This window comes from Zeus faber (genome assembly GCF_960531495.2).
Source record: "Zeus faber genome assembly, chromosome: 18".
NCBI lineage: Eukaryota > Metazoa > Chordata > Actinopteri > Zeiformes > Zeidae > Zeus > Zeus faber.
This window is the reverse complement of record NC_137210.1, coordinates 27,770,697-27,792,485: the sequence shown is the minus strand read 5'-3', so window position 1 is coordinate 27,792,485 and position 21,789 is coordinate 27,770,697. Positions and strand designations below refer to the sequence as shown.

General features: G+C 45.0%; 1 protein-coding gene across 1 annotated transcript in view; it reads left to right on the top strand.

The window, feature by feature from the left end:
• zmym2 (zinc finger, MYM-type 2) overlaps window positions 1-16,889 on the top strand; it is a 28,500-nt gene extending 11,611 nt beyond the window's left edge. The window contains exons 13-24 of the mRNA XM_080019369.1: window positions 34-62; window positions 522-651; window positions 6,577-6,698; window positions 6,855-7,005; window positions 7,272-7,418; window positions 9,492-9,607; window positions 10,019-10,196; window positions 10,330-10,481; window positions 12,013-12,127; window positions 13,085-13,327; window positions 13,457-13,577; window positions 14,162-16,889. Coding sequence (XP_079875495.1) covers window positions 34-62; window positions 522-651; window positions 6,577-6,698; window positions 6,855-7,005; window positions 7,272-7,418; window positions 9,492-9,607; window positions 10,019-10,196; window positions 10,330-10,481; window positions 12,013-12,127; window positions 13,085-13,327; window positions 13,457-13,577; window positions 14,162-14,399 — 1,742 coding nt within the window. The 3' untranslated portion in view covers window positions 14,400-16,889. The remainder of the gene's footprint in view (window positions 1-33; window positions 63-521; window positions 652-6,576; window positions 6,699-6,854; window positions 7,006-7,271; window positions 7,419-9,491; window positions 9,608-10,018; window positions 10,197-10,329; window positions 10,482-12,012; window positions 12,128-13,084; window positions 13,328-13,456; window positions 13,578-14,161) is intronic.
• The last annotated feature ends 4,900 nt before the right edge of the window (window positions 16,890-21,789 follow it).

The window sequence follows — 21,789 nt, the reverse complement described above, 5'->3', positions numbered from 1 at the left end:
TGTCTTTGAGTAACACATGTTTTCCATTAACAGGGTTCCAAGTGCAAGGGGCCAAACTCGGGGTGAGTACAACTAGATGTCGAGAATAGAAATCTTCCTTCATTCCGAGTGAGGTTTGGACTTCAGGCACCTGCACAACCTAGTGGAAGGTTTTTTGTTTTTTTTAATGATTTGGTTCTCGTGTGGTGCAGACGCTTCCTTGGTCCTTTTTAAAATCTAGATTATTTTGGATGTTTGTGTCTCTTGTCGTGTAGTAATCACCAGTGGTGGAAAGCAACACGGTACAAGGAGTCATTACTGTGCTTAAGTCGATTTTTAGTAGTAAGTATCTGTACTTACTTGGACTTTGACTCCACTACATTTCAAAGAAAATATATGTCAATGTGTACTATTTGGTGTCGTGGTGCTTTTACTGAAGTAGAAGGTCTGAGTACGTCTTCCACCACTAGTAACCACAGATGTTAATTGGTTAAAACAGGGCTGTGAGCGCTCGGCTAACGAGGCCTGTTTGCTGTTTGCAGCTGCTGAACCAGTACGCAGGAGGAGGGATGATGCGGGACGTGAAGAACAAGGCGGTTCTCTGCAAACCTCTGACTCTGACCAAGGCCACGTACTGTAAACCTCACATGCAGAGTAAAATGCTCCAGACAGGTAAACACAAATACACTGGATTGGTGCCATTTAAAGGAACGAGTTTCTGGAGATCAATAGCTTTACGTTCGTCTTGCCGGGATACAGAAGGTCAATCCCAGTTTTTAACTAGTAAATTAGGAGGCGTCGGAACACAGAGAGGCTGCGCACGGGGCTTTTTTTGTGTAATTCGATTAAATAGGGGACAGTAAATAAATCTACAGTGAAAGTACTGTTATTATTGGTGAGGACTGTTATTAAAGTGAGGAATTTTAAGCAAACCATTTTTTTCTTTTATTCAAATCCTAGATGTTTTGTCGGTTCACTTTGCCAACTGTCCAGTTGTCCACACTGGACTCATTGCCACTAGTTAGTAAAGTGCGACTCCAGGTTTACTCCAGGGATCGCTTTGTGTCTTTATTTTTAGAAAGGTTAAAAATACGGGAGATTTACGGGAAAACATTTAAACGGGAGGACAGCGGGAGAGGTGCCGGATTAGGGCTTGACGATATTTCATTTCAGCATTGTCATCGTAATGGACGCTTGCGCAATAGTCACATCGTGGGACGTGTGTGGTCTTAGCCACAAACAGAGTATTAGCTCAAACCCGTCACGCTACAACTTTTTTGCTGCTCGACACAAAAGGAAAAGTCGCACGGTTCTCATTTTCCATGACTCATCTACAAGAGAAGCCTGCCTGATACCACATTGTTTACTCTGATTTAAGGGTTCTCGGTTTGGGTGGGTGTCAAGAACTGCTTCCGTATTTCAGACGCGCTCCCGCCTCGCTCACCTCGTGTCGTCGCAGCACGAAAACAGACGAGCAAATGTTGTCATGATCCATCCACCCGAAGCGCCACCTTGCCCCATGTCTGTTTACATCGCTCCCCCGCGCAGATAACGTAAAGCACCGTGGCTGAAAGCAGTCCTGCCACCGTGGCTGAAAGCAGTCCTGCCGCTGATTTGCGGCCTAGCGATAGACGGTTTGTTATTGTTTTTGTTGATCATTCCTTATGAGAAAGTAATAATTTATAAACGAAGGGGAAAATAAACCTTCCTGTCACAGTTGGCAGATTACTGATTATAGCCTAAATGTGCCAAGAATAAAGATATTTTTATTTTCTATGCAGATGCACCGCCCCCCCCCCTACAAAATCACCCCAATCATTCTAAAATGATTAATTCTTTCTAAATTGAGCTATTCAAGTCATCCGGTGAAAATGCCTGTCTTTTTCAAACCGCAGTATGTATCGCAGAAAAGAAAATATTGCAGTGACAGTTTTTTCCAATATCCTGCAGCCAATGCCCGATCCAATCAAACAGGTGCCGGTCCCAGTCTGGGAGGCCCTGGATCATGTTGCAGCAGGATCCGGCACAAATTAAGCCCTCGTCAATACCAATTTCATTTCTATTACCCCTTTTCCACCAAGGCCTTTCTAGGGCCGCTTTGGAGCCGGTGCCGAATCTGGAACCAGTTCTTCACGTTTCAACAGCAAAAGAACCGGCTCTGGAACCGGAAAACTGGTTCCAGAGCCGGTTCTTTTGCTGTCACCACTTCGAAGTTGGAGAAGAGCAAAGAACCGCCTCCGTCAGGGGCTCGGGGCGGGGGCAAGCAGGCTCGAGCAAAACAGTGTGACCGCCATTATTTTTAGCGCTTCAGCAGTACGGAATTCACGGATGTAAGGTCTGGTCCGTGGAGATCTCAAGTGGACAAATCAGGCGACATATTGTAAAATATGTATCTTATTTTATTGGATCAGAGCACACTTTTTCTTTAAATTATTAGTACACACAAGCTGCAAGGTGCAGACCACGGGATTTCAAGTCCGCTCCGCCCCTTGTTTTCAACATTCCTTACCAAATTGTCCCGATTTTCACATTTAAAATAATTCTAATATTATTATACTTGTTTTCAGTGCTTACATAGACGTTTATCATGTTCTGTCCCGCTCATTACCATACCCAATAAAAAACAAACAATGCACCACTAAACATAAGCGATAATCACAATAATAATAATAATAATGACAAATATAAATATAGCTGCAGGCAGCAATACATGTGGGCTAGTTTAGTTGTTTTAGGTATGTATTACAGTTTTCCGGGTTCTGCGAAATGTAGCACAAGTTAGAAAAGTTCCAAACCTTTGACTTTTGTCTGGACCAATCAACACGGACTTGCATGTTGCTCTTCTGCCGTTCAGTTTAAATATCTCTGAAGATCGATGTTTTAACAGTTAAGATCATTCCTGGATGACGCAGGGTGGACACAAAAGAAAAAGTTGTTTCCTCCAACGATTCAGCTTAGAACTTCCTGCGGTGTGAAAACTTGTTATTTGAATGAATTCCGGGATTTTGTGAAACGCATCATGAGTTACAGTTTACAGTGTGTCAAAAGTGACTTGGGCAGAACAAATTATTAGTAGTAGAGAACTGACGACGTACAGATTCAAGGTTGTTGTAGTAAAGCTACAGAACTACAGACTACTCGGTGAGTCATACTCATTCAGCCCAAATTGGTTCCTTGCATGTGAATCAACAATTGCACACCAGAATCCCTGCTTGATAATTGCACATGTATTACCAGAAATGGCGAATAAACATGCATCATTATTATTTGACAGTAATTTCTTAGTTGCACTATCAATTGGCATAGTTATATTATACAAAACAGCGTTATAGTGATCTACACCAACGCAGCCAGTAAATGGCTCAGCATAGGTTATTTGGAATGTTGTATTAAACATAGTTCATCATCTTGGCAATTCTGTTATTGCAATATAATCTCTTCCTGGAACACTATCATTTATTCTACCAGACTTTTTCAAATCCCAATAAAGATTAGTTACTTTAATCAAAACATTATTTGACAGTTTGCACATGGACATTCTATGTGCAAACATTCTTTATCTTGTTTTTAAGAACTGCTGTTAAACTGATAGCAGCACACTGCTCGTTCCTGGAGTCTCCAAACTGAATCGTCCTGATGAAATGAGCCTAAACCTTCGGCTATTTTTCTGCATAAGGAACAATAATAAACACAAACTTTGTAATTATTTTATACATCAATCATATTAAATACATGTGATCTCACAAACATGATAAATAAATGTTGGTTTTAGTTAGCACTTTGTTGTATTTCTTCTGCTAACAATCGACAATTGACAAATTCAGTTAAATAGATGACTTGCCTCTATTGTAATATTGACATTTATTGAACATAAACATTCATTTGTAATTTGACTTATTATTGAAGGACTCGTCACTATTTAATGCCTTCTCTCTTTTTATTTCATCACATCTCACTGTGGGAACTTGTATGGACATGTTTTTTTTACAACAATCGTCTATTTTTGCCTTTGAACCCGACCTGGTCACTGTTCGAACTCACCGTGTTGTTTGTGAAAAGATCTCTAGGCACAGCGACGGAGGTTGATGTTTGGTCTCGTATGGGGCATTAATTATATATTTATAAAAGCTTACCAGGAAAGAGTAACTTGCGTAATTTTAGTGGTGACGCCTTCCTGTGGATTACATTTCAGATTAGGTCACAGTTCCATGAAAAAAATTAAAGGTCTTTCTGTAACTTATTACAATTTCACCGGTTCTAGTTTTCTGACGCGTTCCCAGTTCACGAACGCATCGTTCATTCCCACAATCGAGGTGGACTCGACTCGAAGTCGTCACAAGTTTCCGTGGATAAATGTTTTTTTTGTGGGTTTTTTTTTTTTTTTTATTCCATGAAAGCGGGAAACAGTTGACGTTTTTCGTGAATATATACAATTTTCAGGACACAATTTTTCCAATTCATTCCGAGAATATGAAGTCATGGTGGACTCGCTGATTTAGTATTTTACTACTTTCGCCAACCCGGCAAAATAAGGAGGACCACAACGTCGCATCGAACACAGTATATCAGGACACAATGTCTCCATTTACAAAAACACCAAGAGATAAAATATCAATGGAACATCCCATGCATCAACCAGGTCAGAAGTTACATAAACACAAAGGCGTGACAAAGGCTGGGCTACTTATGGGCAAATTTTGTCGTTTTTTTTTTCTCTATTTTCTTTGGATAGAGTTGGATGAAACTTGAACCCCGGGATGTTTGTGACGTTCGGTTCTAACAACACTTGAACAGTGTCCGTAGCTCCAGCGTTCCATCTGTTCCGGACACTTTTAGCCCGGAAAATTCAGAGGGCAATAAAAAAAAATAATAATAATAACAATAGGGGATGGACCCCTAATAATTGTCCCTCATCCTGACGACAAGGCGGAGACGTACGCAGACGTCCACACTGACGTTATAACATGGCTGTTGGGCCTGGAAACTGGTTTTAAGAAGGTTTGCAAGTTGAACCAACTATGAACCATGAATGAATTACATTTCACTGCATATCATTACATTTCACTGCATATATGTATGGCAGTATGTATATGTATGTGACAAATAAAAAATCTTGAATCTTGAATCTTGAACCAGAATCAGGTTCACCGAGATGGAGAAGGGGTTGGCAGGGCTCGACAGGCCAGGTTGACCTCGGCAACCAGAGTCGATTGGTAATCATGTTGTGGCCGCTGATGCCTTGGCAGACACTTTTTGACACCAAAAAATAGGGACGGCAAACAGCAAAACATGCACCCCGAAAAAATGAGTTGCACTAGTGATATTTAAATATAGAACGCTGCACCTGTTCCCGTTTTGATGCCTCTCTTGGTCATCTGTGATGCGAAAAGATCAGATTTCCACACAGAGAAAGTAAAAGTGCGCCCTGCTGATGGTTCCCGGGCTGGTGACAGCGCTGTCAGTGTGATCGATTCTTCAAAGGGTCCATCACAGTGGGCGGCATTAGAGCAAGGTTATTACAGTTGCAGCGGGATGCAAACAACTCGCTCTTCGATCATGTCGCTTTTTGAACATCAGTTTGGGTGACTCAATTGGGGGAATCGCCCAAACCGATCGGAAGAGTTTTTTTTTGTTTGTTTTTGTTTTGTTTTTTGTTAGGGGGTGTGGCGACCCATTTCAGCATACCACAACTAGTGGACTCGTTCCCTAGTATTACGTTAGAGCTAAGACGCCGACACAGCTCTAGGCTCCTGTTGAAAGCGCTCAAGCAGGGAGCCATGCTGCGTTCACAGGAAACTCATGCGAGTCGGAAATGATGCGTTGGAACTCGGAAAACCGTGGGCTACCACCATAAGTATTTCAGACCTTTTTTCACCATACATGTCTTCCCTGCGCAGCAACTAAAACTAAACAAAAACTAGGTGTGAACATTTGTTTTGAGTTAAAACTAGACGCATAAAAAGCAAACTGAAACGATTTTGTACCTACAAAACAAACTAAATTAAAAACATGCATGAAATGTCATGTTATCACAGCTGTTGTCCGTCTTGACTTGTGTTCCTTCCACTCTGAAGATAGAAATTCTGTAGTATCAGATAAAACGCAAACTACAAATAATTTTGGTTGCTTACTGTAAATAAGCTTTTAAAATCGTTTTATGTCACATTTTTATTATTAAGCTGACTTATAACTGCATAGTATCTTAATTACTCAAAATATAATGTTACTCAAAATGGCAAGCATATTTTCAGTTTCAGAAACAAAAAGTTGATGCTTGGTTGCCAACCTAGCAACCACTTTTAAAAGTTAGTGTTCAGCCCTGATGTGTGTCCAGTAGCTAGATAGCAATGTGCTGCATGAAGGTGTGTTGCATTCATTCTCTGTCATTACATTACATTATGTCATTTAGCCGACGCTTTTGTCCGAAGCGACTTAAAATAAATTATGTCATGTTATGATGCTGCTTGTTTCTTTCTTTATCTTCTTTCATTATGCATGCATTATGCATCGATTGTTTTGGTAACAAAGCTTTGCTTTGTTATGAAGTAATTAATTATTTTTTCATACTGTTTGTAACGATGTTGTGTGTTTTTCCAGATGTGGACGACGGTGTGAAGAGGGAATATGTTCCTGTGCCGATTCCTGTCCCCGTCTTCATCCCTGTGCCCATGAACATGTACACGCAGGCCACGCCCACGCCCATCTCCCTGCCAATACCCGTGAGACAAACTTGTACTATTGTAGCGATAGAAAATTGATCTTGTGATGTTAGGCCTGAACCTCCGGGGGGAGTTTAAATTGACTGATCGCTGTTTCTCTCTGATGTCGTAGTTTAATTTATCGGTCCAATGTCTGTCGTCTGCCGTCCTCTCCAGGTCCCCGTGCCAGTGTTCCTGCCCACCACATTACAGGGTGCGGAGCAGATCATTAAAACCATCTCAGAGCTGAAGACCGAGGTTTCGGCCGACCCGCCGCCGACCGACCTGCTGTGCACAGAAGGGCTGACCCCGGACGACCAGAAACCAGGTGCGGCGCCCGGGGGGTTCGAGTGGGACGCGGGAGGCCTCATTGTTGTGCGATCTGCTACTAAGAATTCAGCAAACTTTGGAGACGATGTATCAAACTCAATGAGCAAATTTTCAAAACTGGGTTTGAACTATAAAAATGCTCGGTCGGGGGTGACAAACGTCTGACACACACTGATAAGGTACCACGGCTGAAATCGACCAGTAGAATCACAGGATGCCAGTGGGTCCGTCTGAACGGCCACTACATGTCTGTCTGTGTTTCAGAGATCAAGACGGTGACGGTGACGGTGAAGGAGCATGGAGCTGGAGAATCTTCCTCCTCACCCTCCAGTAGGGGCTCTGAGGAAGAGGAGGGAGAGGAGGAGGAAAAGTATGAACCGGAGCTTGACCTGGAGTCTGACTTCCCTCAAGGTGCACGTCCCCTCTAGACCTCCAAACACTGCTCATCATCACAACTATGGTCTGGATTTGGGCGTAAAGAGAAGGTGTGCTGGGATGAAACCTTAAGTTTGTGCCGCTGCCTTGACCCATCAGACAGTGCCGGTGTTTACTTTTAGAGAGTACTATTCTACTATACTATATACTATACTACATGCTACATACCACACTATAGTGAAGTGCATCATGTTTGGGTAATCCTACTTAAATGAATCCAGGTTTTAAAAGCACCTTCCTGACACCTTGTTGAATTGGAGATGCATTGGCTGCAGAGCAGGAAGTCCTGGACTGAGGTGATGGAGGACTGGTCAGCTCCTTCTGTCTGCTCTTGCTGCTGCTCTTAGTCCAGATCATCCAGCGGAGGCCACGCCCATTAATCCAAAGCTTTAAATTACGATTCACTTCCACCCGCAGGAGCTCTGGTCTTCCTTCTGGAAATCATATTTTTTTGACCGAGAATCTGACAACTCTGAGTCTATTTTAAACCACGACTGAGAAAGGACCGTTTCAGTCTGTCCAGATTAAAAGTGGGATTTAGTCTAAAATTAGGCCTAATCTGGGTCCGCCAAACTGCCACATAGACTTTCTTTTTGTAGTTCTCTTATCTCCTCTCTTCTCTGGCTCTCCTCTCTCTCCTCCCTCCTATGACTCTCCTCCTTTCTTCTCTGAGTCTCTCTTTCTTCTCTCCTCTCCTCCCTTTTCTCTCTTCTCTCTCCCATCTCTCTTATCTTATCTCATCTTATCTCTGTCATTCTGTGTACAAAATGGCTCCCATGCCATTCCACAGCAGCATTGTAATGGGCACTACATTAAGTGGAGATTAAAGTCTGTAATTTTTGGCTGGGCGGCCATTGACCTTATTATGACGGGAGCATTGGGGGGTCAGAGGCCCCAGAAGTTGTGAAACAAAACAAATTGATGGCCAGACGTGTGTGTGTGTCTCTGTGTGTGTCTCTGTGTGTGTCTCTGTGTGTGTCTCTGTGCGCGCAACGAGGGTAGAGTTAAGTTTGTCAAGAGATAATTCAATATATTTATTTTTCATTAGATATATTGGAAGATTTTAATTCAATATGGTATCCTCCCTGATGGGGGAATTTGGCTTGTGGCCATTTAGATACTTACACATACAGTTTGTAATTTGACGACACAACAATAACAAACAGCACTTACATCAGCATCTGGTAGCAACATGTCTAATCATTTGATTAGTGGTTCTTAAATCACTGTTGCTCCTTACTACCGGTTACTCATCCTGTGGATTCATTATCATCTCTTTTTATTTTTAAAGAGGCTCTAGAACCTAAACCAGTTGCCTCTCGCAAAATTGAAATTGATTAATTTAGTTTTGCTGGACATGGAATCCCTATTTCTCTCTTCTGCGAGTGGAGGAGTTTGTTCTCCGCAGATTAAATGAGCTCTGTGCTTGTGGAGGAAGGTGATGCAGCCCAAACCGCTGTGCACGCTCCAGAGTTCTTCCCATCTGAGACAAACTGGCTTCTGTCGTTGCTGACCATTTTCTGCGGAAATTGCATTGGCAACGGGCCTTGGTCTGGCAAATGAGTGTAATGTTTCTCTGCGGTGGAATTTCCCTTTAAGGTGGCGGAGCAGACAGCAACGGCAGCTTAAATATTAATTTTTTACATTTTTACATTACATTTCATTTATCAGACGCTTTTATCCAAAGCGACTTACGATTGTTCAATCACCGACGGACGCAGCCATCAGGAGCAATTAGGGGTTAAGTGTCTTGCTCAAGGACACTACAGCATGCTAGCAGGAGGAGCCTGGGATCCAACCAGCAACCTTTAGATTACTAGACCACCAGCTCTACCTCCTGAGATACCATCCCCCCATCTACCCTAAATATTTATTTGCTGTTTTCATATGAGTCCTGTAAATGATTTTTCAATATTCATATCAATACTGACCTCTTCGTTTCAATAACGCTTGTTTGAACTTGCCACCATGGAATAAAGGTCATATACCTAGAAGAAGAGCCATTGTTTGTTTTATAAATGAAGTAAACTTGAGTGGACTTGCCCCCAGCCCCAGACCCAGTCCCATCCCTGGAGGGCTTGGAGGACAACATGGACTTCACCCTGCCCCCTGTTCTGGTGGAGGAGAAGCAGGAGCCGGTCCCTCAGTCCCAGCCCAACGGACAGGTACCACCAAGACCTCATGCACCCACCAGCACAGTCCCAGCTGCTCCCTGTATAAGACGTCCTGTCAATGTTCAAAAGAACACTTTGATGGTGATGATGGCCGTGAAAAACCAAAATGTGGCTATATAATTCTTTAATAACATTGTTGAATTGAAAGTGCTGACAGTGAGCAGGAGACTCCTCACATCTATATCGGACAGCATCACAAGACCTCTGGTCTTAATTTCCAGCAGTCTCCCTGCGTGGACGTTGACTGTTTTCTGTCAAAGTAGATGTATGGTTTGATGCAGTGCACAGCGAAAACCTTCAGAAGAGCAGAGCACTGAGAAAATGCATCGTTGTTTCTCGTTTTGGGGATTAGATAGTGAATGTCAGGCGGTCGTAAAGTTTTAATCCTCGCCTGCGTCCCAGGGAAACAAGAGGCGTGCGGTGGAGGGCGTGGCATGCTCCCCCCGCTCGGCAGACGGACACAGGGAGGAACGGCGGCTGCCGCTGAAAGCACGCTACGGGGTCAACGCCTGGAGACGCTGGGCGTTGTCTTCCTCTGACCAATCGGAAGACGCCAAGGAGACGGACGCCTCCAAGCCAGGTGAGGTGACTCCGCCCACTTATCTCAGAGGATAGTTGGGAACTTCCATAAAATATCTCTCCTACAGATAGTATGTCATATCAAAGCAAATAGATTTTCTGCTCGTTATCATGTTTGTTGTCTGTTGTCATAGCTTCTGGGACCCGGTCCAAGGGAAACCTTCTGTCTCTGAGTCCAGAAGAGCTGAGCCTGGCTCTAGGCCGCTTTGTCAGGGAGGTGTCCCGTCCCAATGGGGAGCGCTACGCCCCAGACAGCATCCTGTACCTCTGTCTGGGCATCCAGCAGGTCAGTGAACTGAACCGTTGAACCATCATCATTCAATTAAGCTCTGCCATTAAATTACACATCTATGAAACGACAGTAAACTAAGGCCGTGCAGAAAATTAGGTTAAAGATTTGTTGCAGGTTTACTGCACAGAAGTAGACATCTTGAAACATGTTTACCCAGCAGTTACAATCATAACTTGTATGTTATGGTGTGAAACATCGACAGTTTTGATGCAGTTGGAAATAGCACCGTTTATTCAACGACTAAAATGGATTTGATGATATTTAATTTCTTTCATTAAGTCAAATCGGGGTGGGGCCTCTTTTTTTTCCACTTCAATTACATTCATTCTTGGAGGAAAAATATATTTTGTTAAGATCAGGGTACAAAAACACATTCAAATGATCAAACATCCTATTCCAAAACAAGTTTGTACAAAAAAAAAATCGATATTTCAGGTTGAATTAAATTTCACAGTGGAATTTATTAAGTTAAGTAAGTTAATTCAGCAGCAGAGACTAAAGATCAATGTATGATTTGAATATTCATATTGTATATTGATCTTAATATATTACAATTTTGTGCCAACTTAAAAAATATATATATCATGCATAGTTGTATATTCCTCTAAAACTTTTATATATATAACTTTGTCTCTTTGAACCGCGGGTTCCGATCTAGAGGAGTAGGAACTAAATGTGGCGGAAGTGTTTCCGGTGGGACCTTTATTTGAGGCGCGCCGCCCCCTTCCGCTTCCGCTTCCCGCTGCCGGCGTTGAGACGCGGTCGCGTTGAGAGCGGAGCGCAGGACAATCCCAGCCCATCCCCAGCGTGGTTGTCTGGTAAAATGTATGACGAAAAGCTTTCACCTTCTCTCGTCACGGGTGAAATATATCTAATTTTATTGTAAAAAAAACGTTTAGCTCGTGATTTTAATCCGCTGACGAGGACGGAGTGTGTGTGACGGGGGAGGGAGGGGGGGGGGGGGGGCTTGGCTAAAAACAATAATATCTTAACATTTATTCGAGGTCGTTGTTTTCGGTGTATTTGTCTGAATTTAATGTCAAAAGGTCTATTGATCTCGGGGGGATTTCCTCGTGGCAAGATACGCAACAAGCGTTAACTACACGGAGGCACACGGAGGCGGCCAAGTGTCCGACCGACCGCTTCCCCTCAGACTCAGTGGATTTAACGACACTAAGCTTTTCGGTTGCGCTATGATTCAGTAGAGATCTTGTTCTACAAGTAAATACAAGCCGCCATTCATCACTGCAGGGAAAACAGAAGCTTCTGTATCTTTGGAGTTGGCCACTTTCTTGCCCTTTGCGTAGAGTTTGATCGTGGTCTGTTCCTCCGACTGGAGTAGTGTGTCCTGTGATTAGAACTCAATTGCTGTTCACATTCTGACTCAAACTGCTGATCATTTTAAATATGAGGACACTTTGATACTACCCTGGTCTGTGTGAATAACGTGGGTCGTCATATATTGGGTGTCACTTTTTAACCCTGTGTGTGTGTGTGTGTGTGTGTGTGTGTGTGTGTGTTTTAGCATCTTCGTGCCAAAGGCAGGAAGGACGACCTGTTTGGAGACTCGTGCTACCAGCAGTTTGGAGAGCAGCTGAACAGGATCCTCAAGGACTGGAAGCCAAGTGTGCTCCCAGATGGTGAGACGACCACTGCATGGGAGAGAGATGATCACGTTGGCCACATGGGAAAAGTCCCTCCTGGATGATGTTATTAATAATGAAAACAACACATACCAGATTTAACATTTTTAATGGAAATGCTCCAACAAGGCCCATAATGTGCCGGCTGCTTCTAAACGTGTCCTGTGATTAGAACTCTACTGCTGTTCACATACTGATACCCTGTGATTGCACTGTACTGTAATATGAGGACACCGCGTGTACAACTTCAGCGCCTACAATTTACATATGTAGGTTTATTGTACGCTTACTTTGTACACATGTAATACTGACCTACAATACATTAAAACACAATCATGAGTTATTGGAACTCGTGCTGGTACATTTCTCATGCTATACCAAACATATGATATTGACACTGAATAGACTTTTCTTTTTATATTATATTCTTTTTTTAGAGTTCTCTTAAGATTTCAAAACATTGAATCTGGTATCTGGGTCATTTAATGTCTAAAACAATTAAATCTATAAAGAGTATTGTCTGCTTAACAAAATTTTCATATGGGTATGTATTAGGGGGTGTCACGATTCCAATTCGAAATGAGCAACAGTGGCATAGCCGTCAGTGCAGGGTAAAAAAAATCCATATTTAAATCAATGTGTGAACTTAAAATCGATTTTCGAATCATGGATTTAGAGAATCCCGACACCCCTAGTATGTATTCATAAGATACTTTCCCCACCAGATTCCCAGAAATAAAAAGTATTTCATATATTTATGTGTATATTGAATCTTGATTCATTTTAAATTCAGAAATAACTAGAATTTGCTCTGCACAAAAAACTGCCCCCAAAATAATGAAAATGACTTTAAAGTTGATTGTATTGGGGATTTGAGGTTCTGACACAGACTCGGTCTTAAACTTTACTGAAGCAGCTGAACTATAAGGGTGTAAACTAGAACCTCCTCCCCAGGCTCTCTGTGGGGTCGGGTGGAGGAGCAGGCCTTGTGGAGCAGTGGGCAGCTGGGCGCTCAGAGCCCCGCCGCCCTGCTGCGCTCGTTGGTCTACCTGAACACCAAGCACCTCGGCCTGCGCACGGCCGAGCAGCACCTGCGCCTCTCCTTCGCCAACGTCTACGGCCCCGACGCGGTCCATCCCGTTACCAAGGAGACCAGCGTCTGCGGCCGCGTGCCTTCCCCCTCTCAGGAACACAGCGGTGAGTTCTCCAGGAAGCGTCGGGCTTTCTAAGGCGGTCTGAGCGCGGTTGGTCGGCGAACCCACGTCAGGGATGTCTGTGGGCTCCAGGTTGAGTCTCCAGATTCAATGACTTCCTCTCTCCTTTCAGTACAAACAGGAAGTAGCAACAGGAAGCGCAAAGCCGAGGATGAGGACCCGGACGACGGGTCGGGAAGCTGCGGCGTCAACAACCAGGAGTGTTGCATCTATGAGCTGTACAGAACCAAATGGTGGGTGTACTGACCAGTACACATGGATAAGCTGCATCTCTGGGTTTCTCTCTGTCCTGTGATTATAACTTACTGCTGTTCACATCCTGAAACACAGTGTTGACGCTTTGAGTTATGAGGACATGTTGCTAGGCGACAAACACGCCTGGCTACTACGCAGGAAGAGCCGCGCTGTACCCGGACACCGTACAGTTGATGTCTGTCTTAGAGTATTTTTCTTTCACGTTATTACAACAAAATTCTTGAATCAGATAACTGTCTTACCTACCCCGCTCCCTCTCCTTCCACCTGTCTCTCTCCTGGTTGGCGCCAACTGTTTTCTCCCAAATTTTACTTATTTTACTTTACCACGATTACATGCCCCCGGCCACTTTAAAGAGTGAAGTGATCTTGCTAGAAATGTTGCGATTGACAATAAGTTGTTTCTCCTCGGTGTCTTTCTACCCGAATTCTCGTTCCGATATTCGGTGTCAAGCGTCTTGATGAGGCAACGTGTCGCGACGAGAACGGAACAAAGACACTGACGCGTGCAGGCTACGGCGGTTTCTTTATGAGCTCCCTAACCTCCGTCCTCTGCCCTCCAGTCCCGCGTCCGTGCTGCACCGCCTGGACGTCTTCTACGTCCAGCCCCGCCCGGCGTGCGACCCCGGCGCCGCCCCCCTGTGGTTCGACTCCACGCCACTGGAGAGGTCCGTCCTGGAGGGTCTGCTCACCCGGGCGCTGCTCGTCAGGGACGTCTACACCACCGCACCGGCCCCCCCACAGGTGGAGGAGGAGGAGGCGGCGGCACAGGGCGGAGGAGGTGGAGACGAAGGGGAATAGAACAGGGGGAGGAGGTGAAACAGCTTGTGCGGAGTCTGTGCCTCTCCTGTCCCCACCTCTGCTCGTTCTGCTGCTGTTGTTGGAGGGCAGAGGTGGGGGAGAGGGAGGGAAGCTTTGAGTTGTGCCCGGTGAGGGTGGAGAACCATCCCGCTCCTCCTCCTCCTCCCCCTGTAGGGGCGGGCGGAGGGGGGCGGGGAAAAGCGCGACGGAGGAGAGGAGACTCGCCGCCGCCCGCCCGGCTCCGCTTCTCGCCGGTTTCCTGTACGAATGCATCAATGTTCACGTCAAAACGGTTGAAAAGGCTGCGAGCGCCTGAAGCCCCTCGGGGGTGAAGCCCGGTCCCGTCTTGGAACACGTCTCGCAAATGTTGCTGGTCAACGTTGCCCAAGGGCTCAGCCGCCACGCCCCCCCCCCCTCCCCCCCCCCCCCTCCCCTCCCCCGAAAAACTTGGGGTTTCTGCTCCTGAAACAAGATGGTGTCGCGGCACGAACCCGCCCGAGGTGGGGGAAGCCACGAGCCACCGTGTCCCAAATCTGTTCCTCGCTGCGTCCTTTAACACGGTTCACTCAACGGATACAGAGACGGCAAATCATCTCTCCGCTGTAGAAATGCTTTGCATTATGGGATGTCCACACTCTTTAGTGAACATTGTATGTTCAAAGCCGTTTGAAGTGTGTTTTGGGTAATTTGCTGTGGACCAAATCGTATAGATTATTTTTCCTCTTCATTTGATTTGGGTACACTCGGGGCACAAAATGGCCGACACCGTACTTGCTGTTATCTGGTGAGCGGATGATACACCTGACGCTGCTTAGCAACCAGCCTGGGCCAAGATGGCTGCCAGTCAGATCCAAAGGAAACGATGAGCAGAAGCGGCGGAAGGAGAAGACGCCTTTACCCCTAACCCTCCCGTCGTCCTGAACCCCGAACGAGAGGAGGGAGGTGAGGCGCGAACCGAGGGATCCGTCTTCCAGTACCCAGCGGTGTACACCGGGGTTCACGGGAGCCTCCACCCCTCCAGCACCACCTTGGTGTGACCAGTCACCAACCTGCCGCCCCACCTACCTACCCACCCACCCACCCAGCCCTGATCTCAGGACGAGCTGTCGCACCACGAGACACATTCTGGGCTTGGAGCTGATCTCAGATCAGCGCCCGCTCGTTCTCAGCTGGCCTGTGCCGCGCTCCTTTCTTTATTTTTGTTTTGTTCTTTTTTGCGGGGCGTCGGGCGCCTCATGCGACGTAGCGTTACGCTTCCCACCGACGCCCACATCGGGCCGGTGAGATGAAGTGTAAATATCCCTGAAGTGAGTTACTCGACAGAGCAGAGAGCGAGAGACGCTTTGAGCCAAAAAAAAAAACCTTCCCAAGAACCAATCCTCTTCAGCTTGAACACCATCCTCCAAAAAGCCTTTTAAGAAAAAAACAAAAAAAAAAAAAACATTGGTAATTTATTTGTTTACCTGTGTTATTTTTGTGTACGGAGGAGACTTGCCTTCTTTCTTCCTGGTTAGAAACCCAGTTCAAGGGGGATGTTATTTCCCTTTGAACTGGGTTTCTTCTAGAAAGGCTCTGACTCCTGGCCGCCTCAATCGCAGCTTTTTTTGTTTTGGTTTTTTTTTTAAGCTCCACATCGAGGATATTTGGAAACGGTTGAGCACTCAACGCGCTCATATCACACCCATGAAATACGGCTTCATAGGATTTTATGTGTTGCTTCTGTATATGAACTGAAATGTTTCAGTGATGATGCTCAAGTTTCTTTGGAATTTTTGCTTTAGAGAATTTCACTGAAAAGTTTTTTATTATTTATGTGATTTAACCTCCCGACTTTCTTTTATTTTCAACTTTGTTTCGTTTACTTTCCATTTCAATGAATTTGAAGGATGGAGGAGGAGGAGCCTCGCACGACATTAAGTGGAGGTTGTTCCAGAATGATCCATTACGCTTCCGTTAAAAGATGGAGCGGATTCCACCACCACACCGCCGCCAACTTTACACGTTGGCGTGTGCAAAATATGACGAGACTCTCCCCAAGGTTCTAACCCCCGCCTCCCCGCTCCCCATCCTCTTTTACCCCCTTCGCTGCAACCGAGCGCAGGTGCAAATGAAATGACCGCAGCCGGTGTCCGCCCGTCACGACCATCCATCAGCCGATAGTTTGCACACGCTGCTGTCTAGCCCGACGCCAACAGTTGGCATTTGGAACAAGGGTCCCCTCGGAACCCGACCCCGGTTTAGGACCCGCAGTCCCATCTTAAACGACTAATGAGGAGGTGGAGAAACTGTTCCCAGACCAGCTCCCGCCCTCCGTGCTGCTGCTGGTGGTGGAGTTGGGAGTCCGGCTGAACCCGTTTGGACGGAGCAGCTCGCGCTGCGACGCCTCATGTGAATGTGCCTCTGTAAATACTGAAGGAGTGACTGTGACCTGAGTCTGATGCACCGTGTGGGCTACTCTGCCAAAACTATGTCAAATAAATGATTTCATTTCTTACCCGACATTCTCTGGAATATTCCTTATTGCGTTATGAAGCTGAGAGCGGTGTTTTCATAACTACATCTCCACAGTTTGGGAGTGTTGAAATAGAAACGAGGTAACTTGCCAAATATTTTATCTAATTCAAACTAAAAATATTGAATTAATTGCAGCGTTAGAGTAGCAAACATCCAAACAATAGACAAAGTAATGCGAATTCTAAATGAAATTGGCAACACACAGTAAACCTAAAAATTCACTGCAGAAATGTTTTGCAATATACAATCTTATCAGTTGACACATTAAATATACAAGTGTGTTACTCTTACACTTGAGTATCAGCCACTTACAAATGGTTCATATTTGCCCCCAGGAGTGACACCGCTCCAAAGGCACAAGTCACAGTCCTAGTTTTCAGATTTTTCAACATAAACTTCAGTCTAAATGCTGGAGACCAAGCAGTCCTCAGCCGCTGGTGTTGGAGTGGCACCACAGTTCCCCTGAGGGCCACTGGGTGGAGGAGGGCGGGGTCTTCCTACACCAGGTCTGAGGTCAGCTGTATTTGCAGAAATATTTGCCATAAAGTGTTTGTTATACACGAATCAGAACGGAGGCCCGGCTTTGTTTACATGACGCTCGGACGTTCTGAGATCTATAAATCCAGCGGTGTTCATTACATGATGATGCACTTTCCAAGCTGCGGGTTTCACGCGTTACCTGACAAGTGCTGCTCAACAAAGAAAGTAGTCGAAAAACAAATGTGACCATTTATTTAGATGCCAGAGCCGAATGCACTCTGTCAAACCGTGAGCGGAGCACCGCCCTCTTCCCTCCAACAGGGGGCGCTGCAGGTGTGCAGTTGGCGCGCCACCCGCCCTGCAAGGTCTCCACAGCCTCATGAGCGTCCAGCTCAGTTTGTTTGCTCTCGAAGTGGGAAACCTTTTTCACATCAAACATCAACACGGTAACATTTTTTAAAAACAACACACCACCCAGCGGAGTTTCTCACCCTGCGGTGTGAGGACCCCTGAGGGGTCCCAAGGCATACGTCCAGGTGACACCCTGAAAATAAAAACCTTTTTTTTTTTTTTTTACACCTAGACCGTGCAAGTCTTGCTTCCCTTTCTCAAAACGTACGTCCGCGAGGTATGTTTTTATTCTCGAGGGTCGGCATCAAAGGTCAAAGGTGAAAGGTCAAAGGTGAACCGCAGAGGGACGTTCCTCTCACGTGTAGTGTGTTTATTCCCACAAAGCGGCCGCTTTCGGCGATTCTCAGCACGGCGAGCGTGTTTCATGTGTGAGGAAATGAAGGAATCTCCCAGAGTGTGAGCATCAGCGGGTCGCCCCCCCGGGCCGACATGGGGGTGGGATGATACCCATCAGCCACTGCGGCAGGGCCCGGCCGCTGCGGACCCCGCGTCTGACAAGGGTCTCCCCCCTCGCCGTGCCTGTGGGTGTGGGTGTGGGTGGGTGGTCTCCTGACGTAGGCCAGCCACCCCTCTCCTCCTCCTCCCCCTGAGCCAGCGGAGCCCTAAACCCTCCCCGGCCCCGGCTGGTCCAGTGGCTGTGGACCCCGTGGGGACCCCCCCCCCCCCCACGCCACAACCTGGACGTTCCGTCATGCCTCAGTCGTCCCCTGGGAAGACACACAGCACCCAACCACTCTTCTTTTTTCGGGGGGAGGGGTTAAGAAAGATGCAGTCTCATTCTATTGATCGGGCTTTAGGGGTGTGGGTTGGGAGTGGTGGGTGGAGGGGGTCGGGGCTGTGTGGTGGGGGGTCGGACGGGACTAAACAGTGACAGCACTCCTGGTTTTTTGAAGAGGCAAGCTGTTTTCTTTCTGTGCTATCGGTTCGAGTTGGCCAGACTCCAATAACTTGCCCCATTGATCTACAGCTAAAACAGCCCTCTGCGCACACACACACACACACACACACACGCACGCACACACACACACAGAGCTATCCCGGTGTGCGGTGCAGCAGATCGGGGGCAGCCGGCCCCGTAAAAACATTTTTTCCCCCTCGTGGGGTTTTTTTGTTTGGGGTCAATCCCCGCTCCTTTCAGCGCAGATAAAGGAATCGCTGTGCTCAGCAGGTCATGTGGGCTCGGCCCGCGCTGCGGCGCTGGAGCGGACTATAGGGGGCGATTAGGGCCTCTAATGTGCGGTGAATCCTTTTCGAATCACATGATATGAACTAATGTCGCCATTTAATGATAAAACAACAGTTTGGGTGGAGGGGGCTGGGGCCGGGGGGGGGGGGGGGGGGGGGGGGGCATTGCAGGCCTTCACAGCTGCATGATGGACAGAATGGATGACAACTGCATTTCTCATGTTGCGGTGCCCGAACACATGCCACAGATAGTACAACACACACACACACACACACACACACACACTCGTCACTCCATGTGAAACCCTCGTGGTGGAGGACAGATGTGTGTTAATGTTCAACATAATTTGCACTAATTGACACTTTGCATCCATCTGTCTGTCTGTCTGTCTGTCTGTCTAGATAAAGTGAAGACATCCTCTTTGCTTCATCCTACTTTCATCTGTTGCTGTGAGACTACAGTCTGTGTGTGTTTGATTGACAGGGCGAAAGTCCCGCCCCTTGTGCACCATTTAACCTTGGCCCTCACTGAAGTGACATGTTGTTGTGTGTGTGTGTGTGTGTGTGTGTGTGTCAGGGTTAAATTTAGGACGGCGTGTCGCTGTCTGGAGAGCCAGAGAGAGTCAGCGTCAGAGACGCTGCTCCACCCGGACGCCACGTTGGCGGTTGGAGAAGCGTCCAGACGTGTTTGAGCGCTGAGATCGTTGTGTTTGGTGGAGGTGGGACGCGCGGTGGAGCCTCCAGACGGGCGTAGACGTACGGTGCAGCGGGGGGCCTCCACCTCACGGACCCTCCATTCCATCCACATCAGGGGACGGACACTCGTCAAGTTGAACTGTTTAAACCAGGGGTCTTAACCCAAAACGACCTGGGGGCCACCGGCCAGGTGGACTCCTTCTTGGGGGCCGTGTTGAACTTCAAGGGAAAACCAGCCTGTTCTGTTTGTTCTGTTTGTTCTGTTTGTTCTGTTTAAGTCTGTTTTATATTTTGAAAACATGAAGTCGATTTGTGTGGATCAATTAAGCATGATTTGCAAAAATGATTTGTATATTATCACCACGGACCACATTCAATTGTCTCGCGGGCCGGATGTGGTCATTTTCCCTGGTGACCCCCTGGAACCTCCTGGAAGTCCCCAGACCGCATGTTGAGAGCCTCTGCTATGGAGTTTTGTTTTATTTTGAATCCTAAAATTTTTATTTTTAAATAAAATAAATAAAATCCAAATTCTAACATTTTTCTCCTGAGATTAGTGGATTATTTCCTGAGCGTGAGAATTCAAGATTCAAGAGATTCAAGAGGTTAATTCGTCACATTCATATACATACTTTCATACATATATATCTTCATACATATATGCAGTGAAATGTAATGCAACGCACCCGGTGATAACACACAATATGTCAGAGGAAAAATTTCTTTCTAGGAAAAATTTCTTTCTAAAAGTCATTGAAAGGAATAGAATATGTTGAAATGCCTGAACCTGACCTTTGACCTTATCTCTTATTACGGTCTCGTTTCATTGTGACCTCTGACCCCAGGCTGACAGGTCCTGGCAGGTTGCTGCAGGTCGTTGCGCTTCAGTTCCTCTCAGTTTCCAGGACCTTTCCACTTGAAAATAATAATAATAATAATAATAATAATAATAATAATATAAACAATAATAATTATTATTATTATTATAGTTATTATTATTATTATAGCTATTATAATAATAATTATTATTATTATTACAATTATTATCATGAATATATCTATAAGAAATAAAACATAAAAAATGGGGCTGGGGATGATGTATGTAATGGTTTGGAACGAAACGGGCCATTTTGCTGCTTTCGATTGTCCATTATGCTTTGTCACACTGACCTGGCAACCCTGGTCTAGGTGTAGCTATGACGCTATGCAGTCCACAAGGCGCAAGTCATTGAATGCATCCAGGAGAGAAGCTTGGGCCTATATAACCTCAGATGATGATGTCACAAAGCGTCCCGCCCCTCGAACTAATCATGTCGCGCCAGCGTTCCTCAACTTTCGATAAAGTTACAAAAGCTTAACACCAATTTCTGCTCCAAATGTTAATCAATATGATCAAACTTGAACAACAAGACGGCAGAAACGTCCTGGCTCTAACGAGACCTCAACCATGTCTGTGTGTACTGCGGTTGTCATGTTTCAGGTACTTTTAACCCGAAAAATGCCAAGAAGATGAATGTTATAATTATATAATAATAATATAACCCAATTGTTATATAATAATAATAATAATGATAATAATAATAATAATAATAATATAACCCAATTGTTATTATTATATTATAATAATAATAACATAACCCAATTGTTATTATTATATAATAATAATATAACCCAACTGTCATAATAATATAATAATAATAATAATAATAATAATAATAATAATAATAATAATAATAATAATAATAAAAATTATATCACCCTATTGCCATAATTATATGATAAAAAATATAACCCAATTGTTATAATTATATAATAATAATATAATCCTACTGTTATAATTATATAATAATAACAATATATAACCCAACTATTATAATTATATATAATAATATAACCCAATTGTTATAATTATATATAATAATATAATCCTACTGCTATAATTATATAATAATAATAATACAACCCAATTGTTGTAACAATTAGAATAAGAATAATAGGATTAAGAATAATAAGAATAGTCTTTATTTGTACCTTTCATACATAATTTGCAGCTCAAAGTGCTTTACAGATATTTAGGAATTCAGAATTAAGAGTAATTATCTAA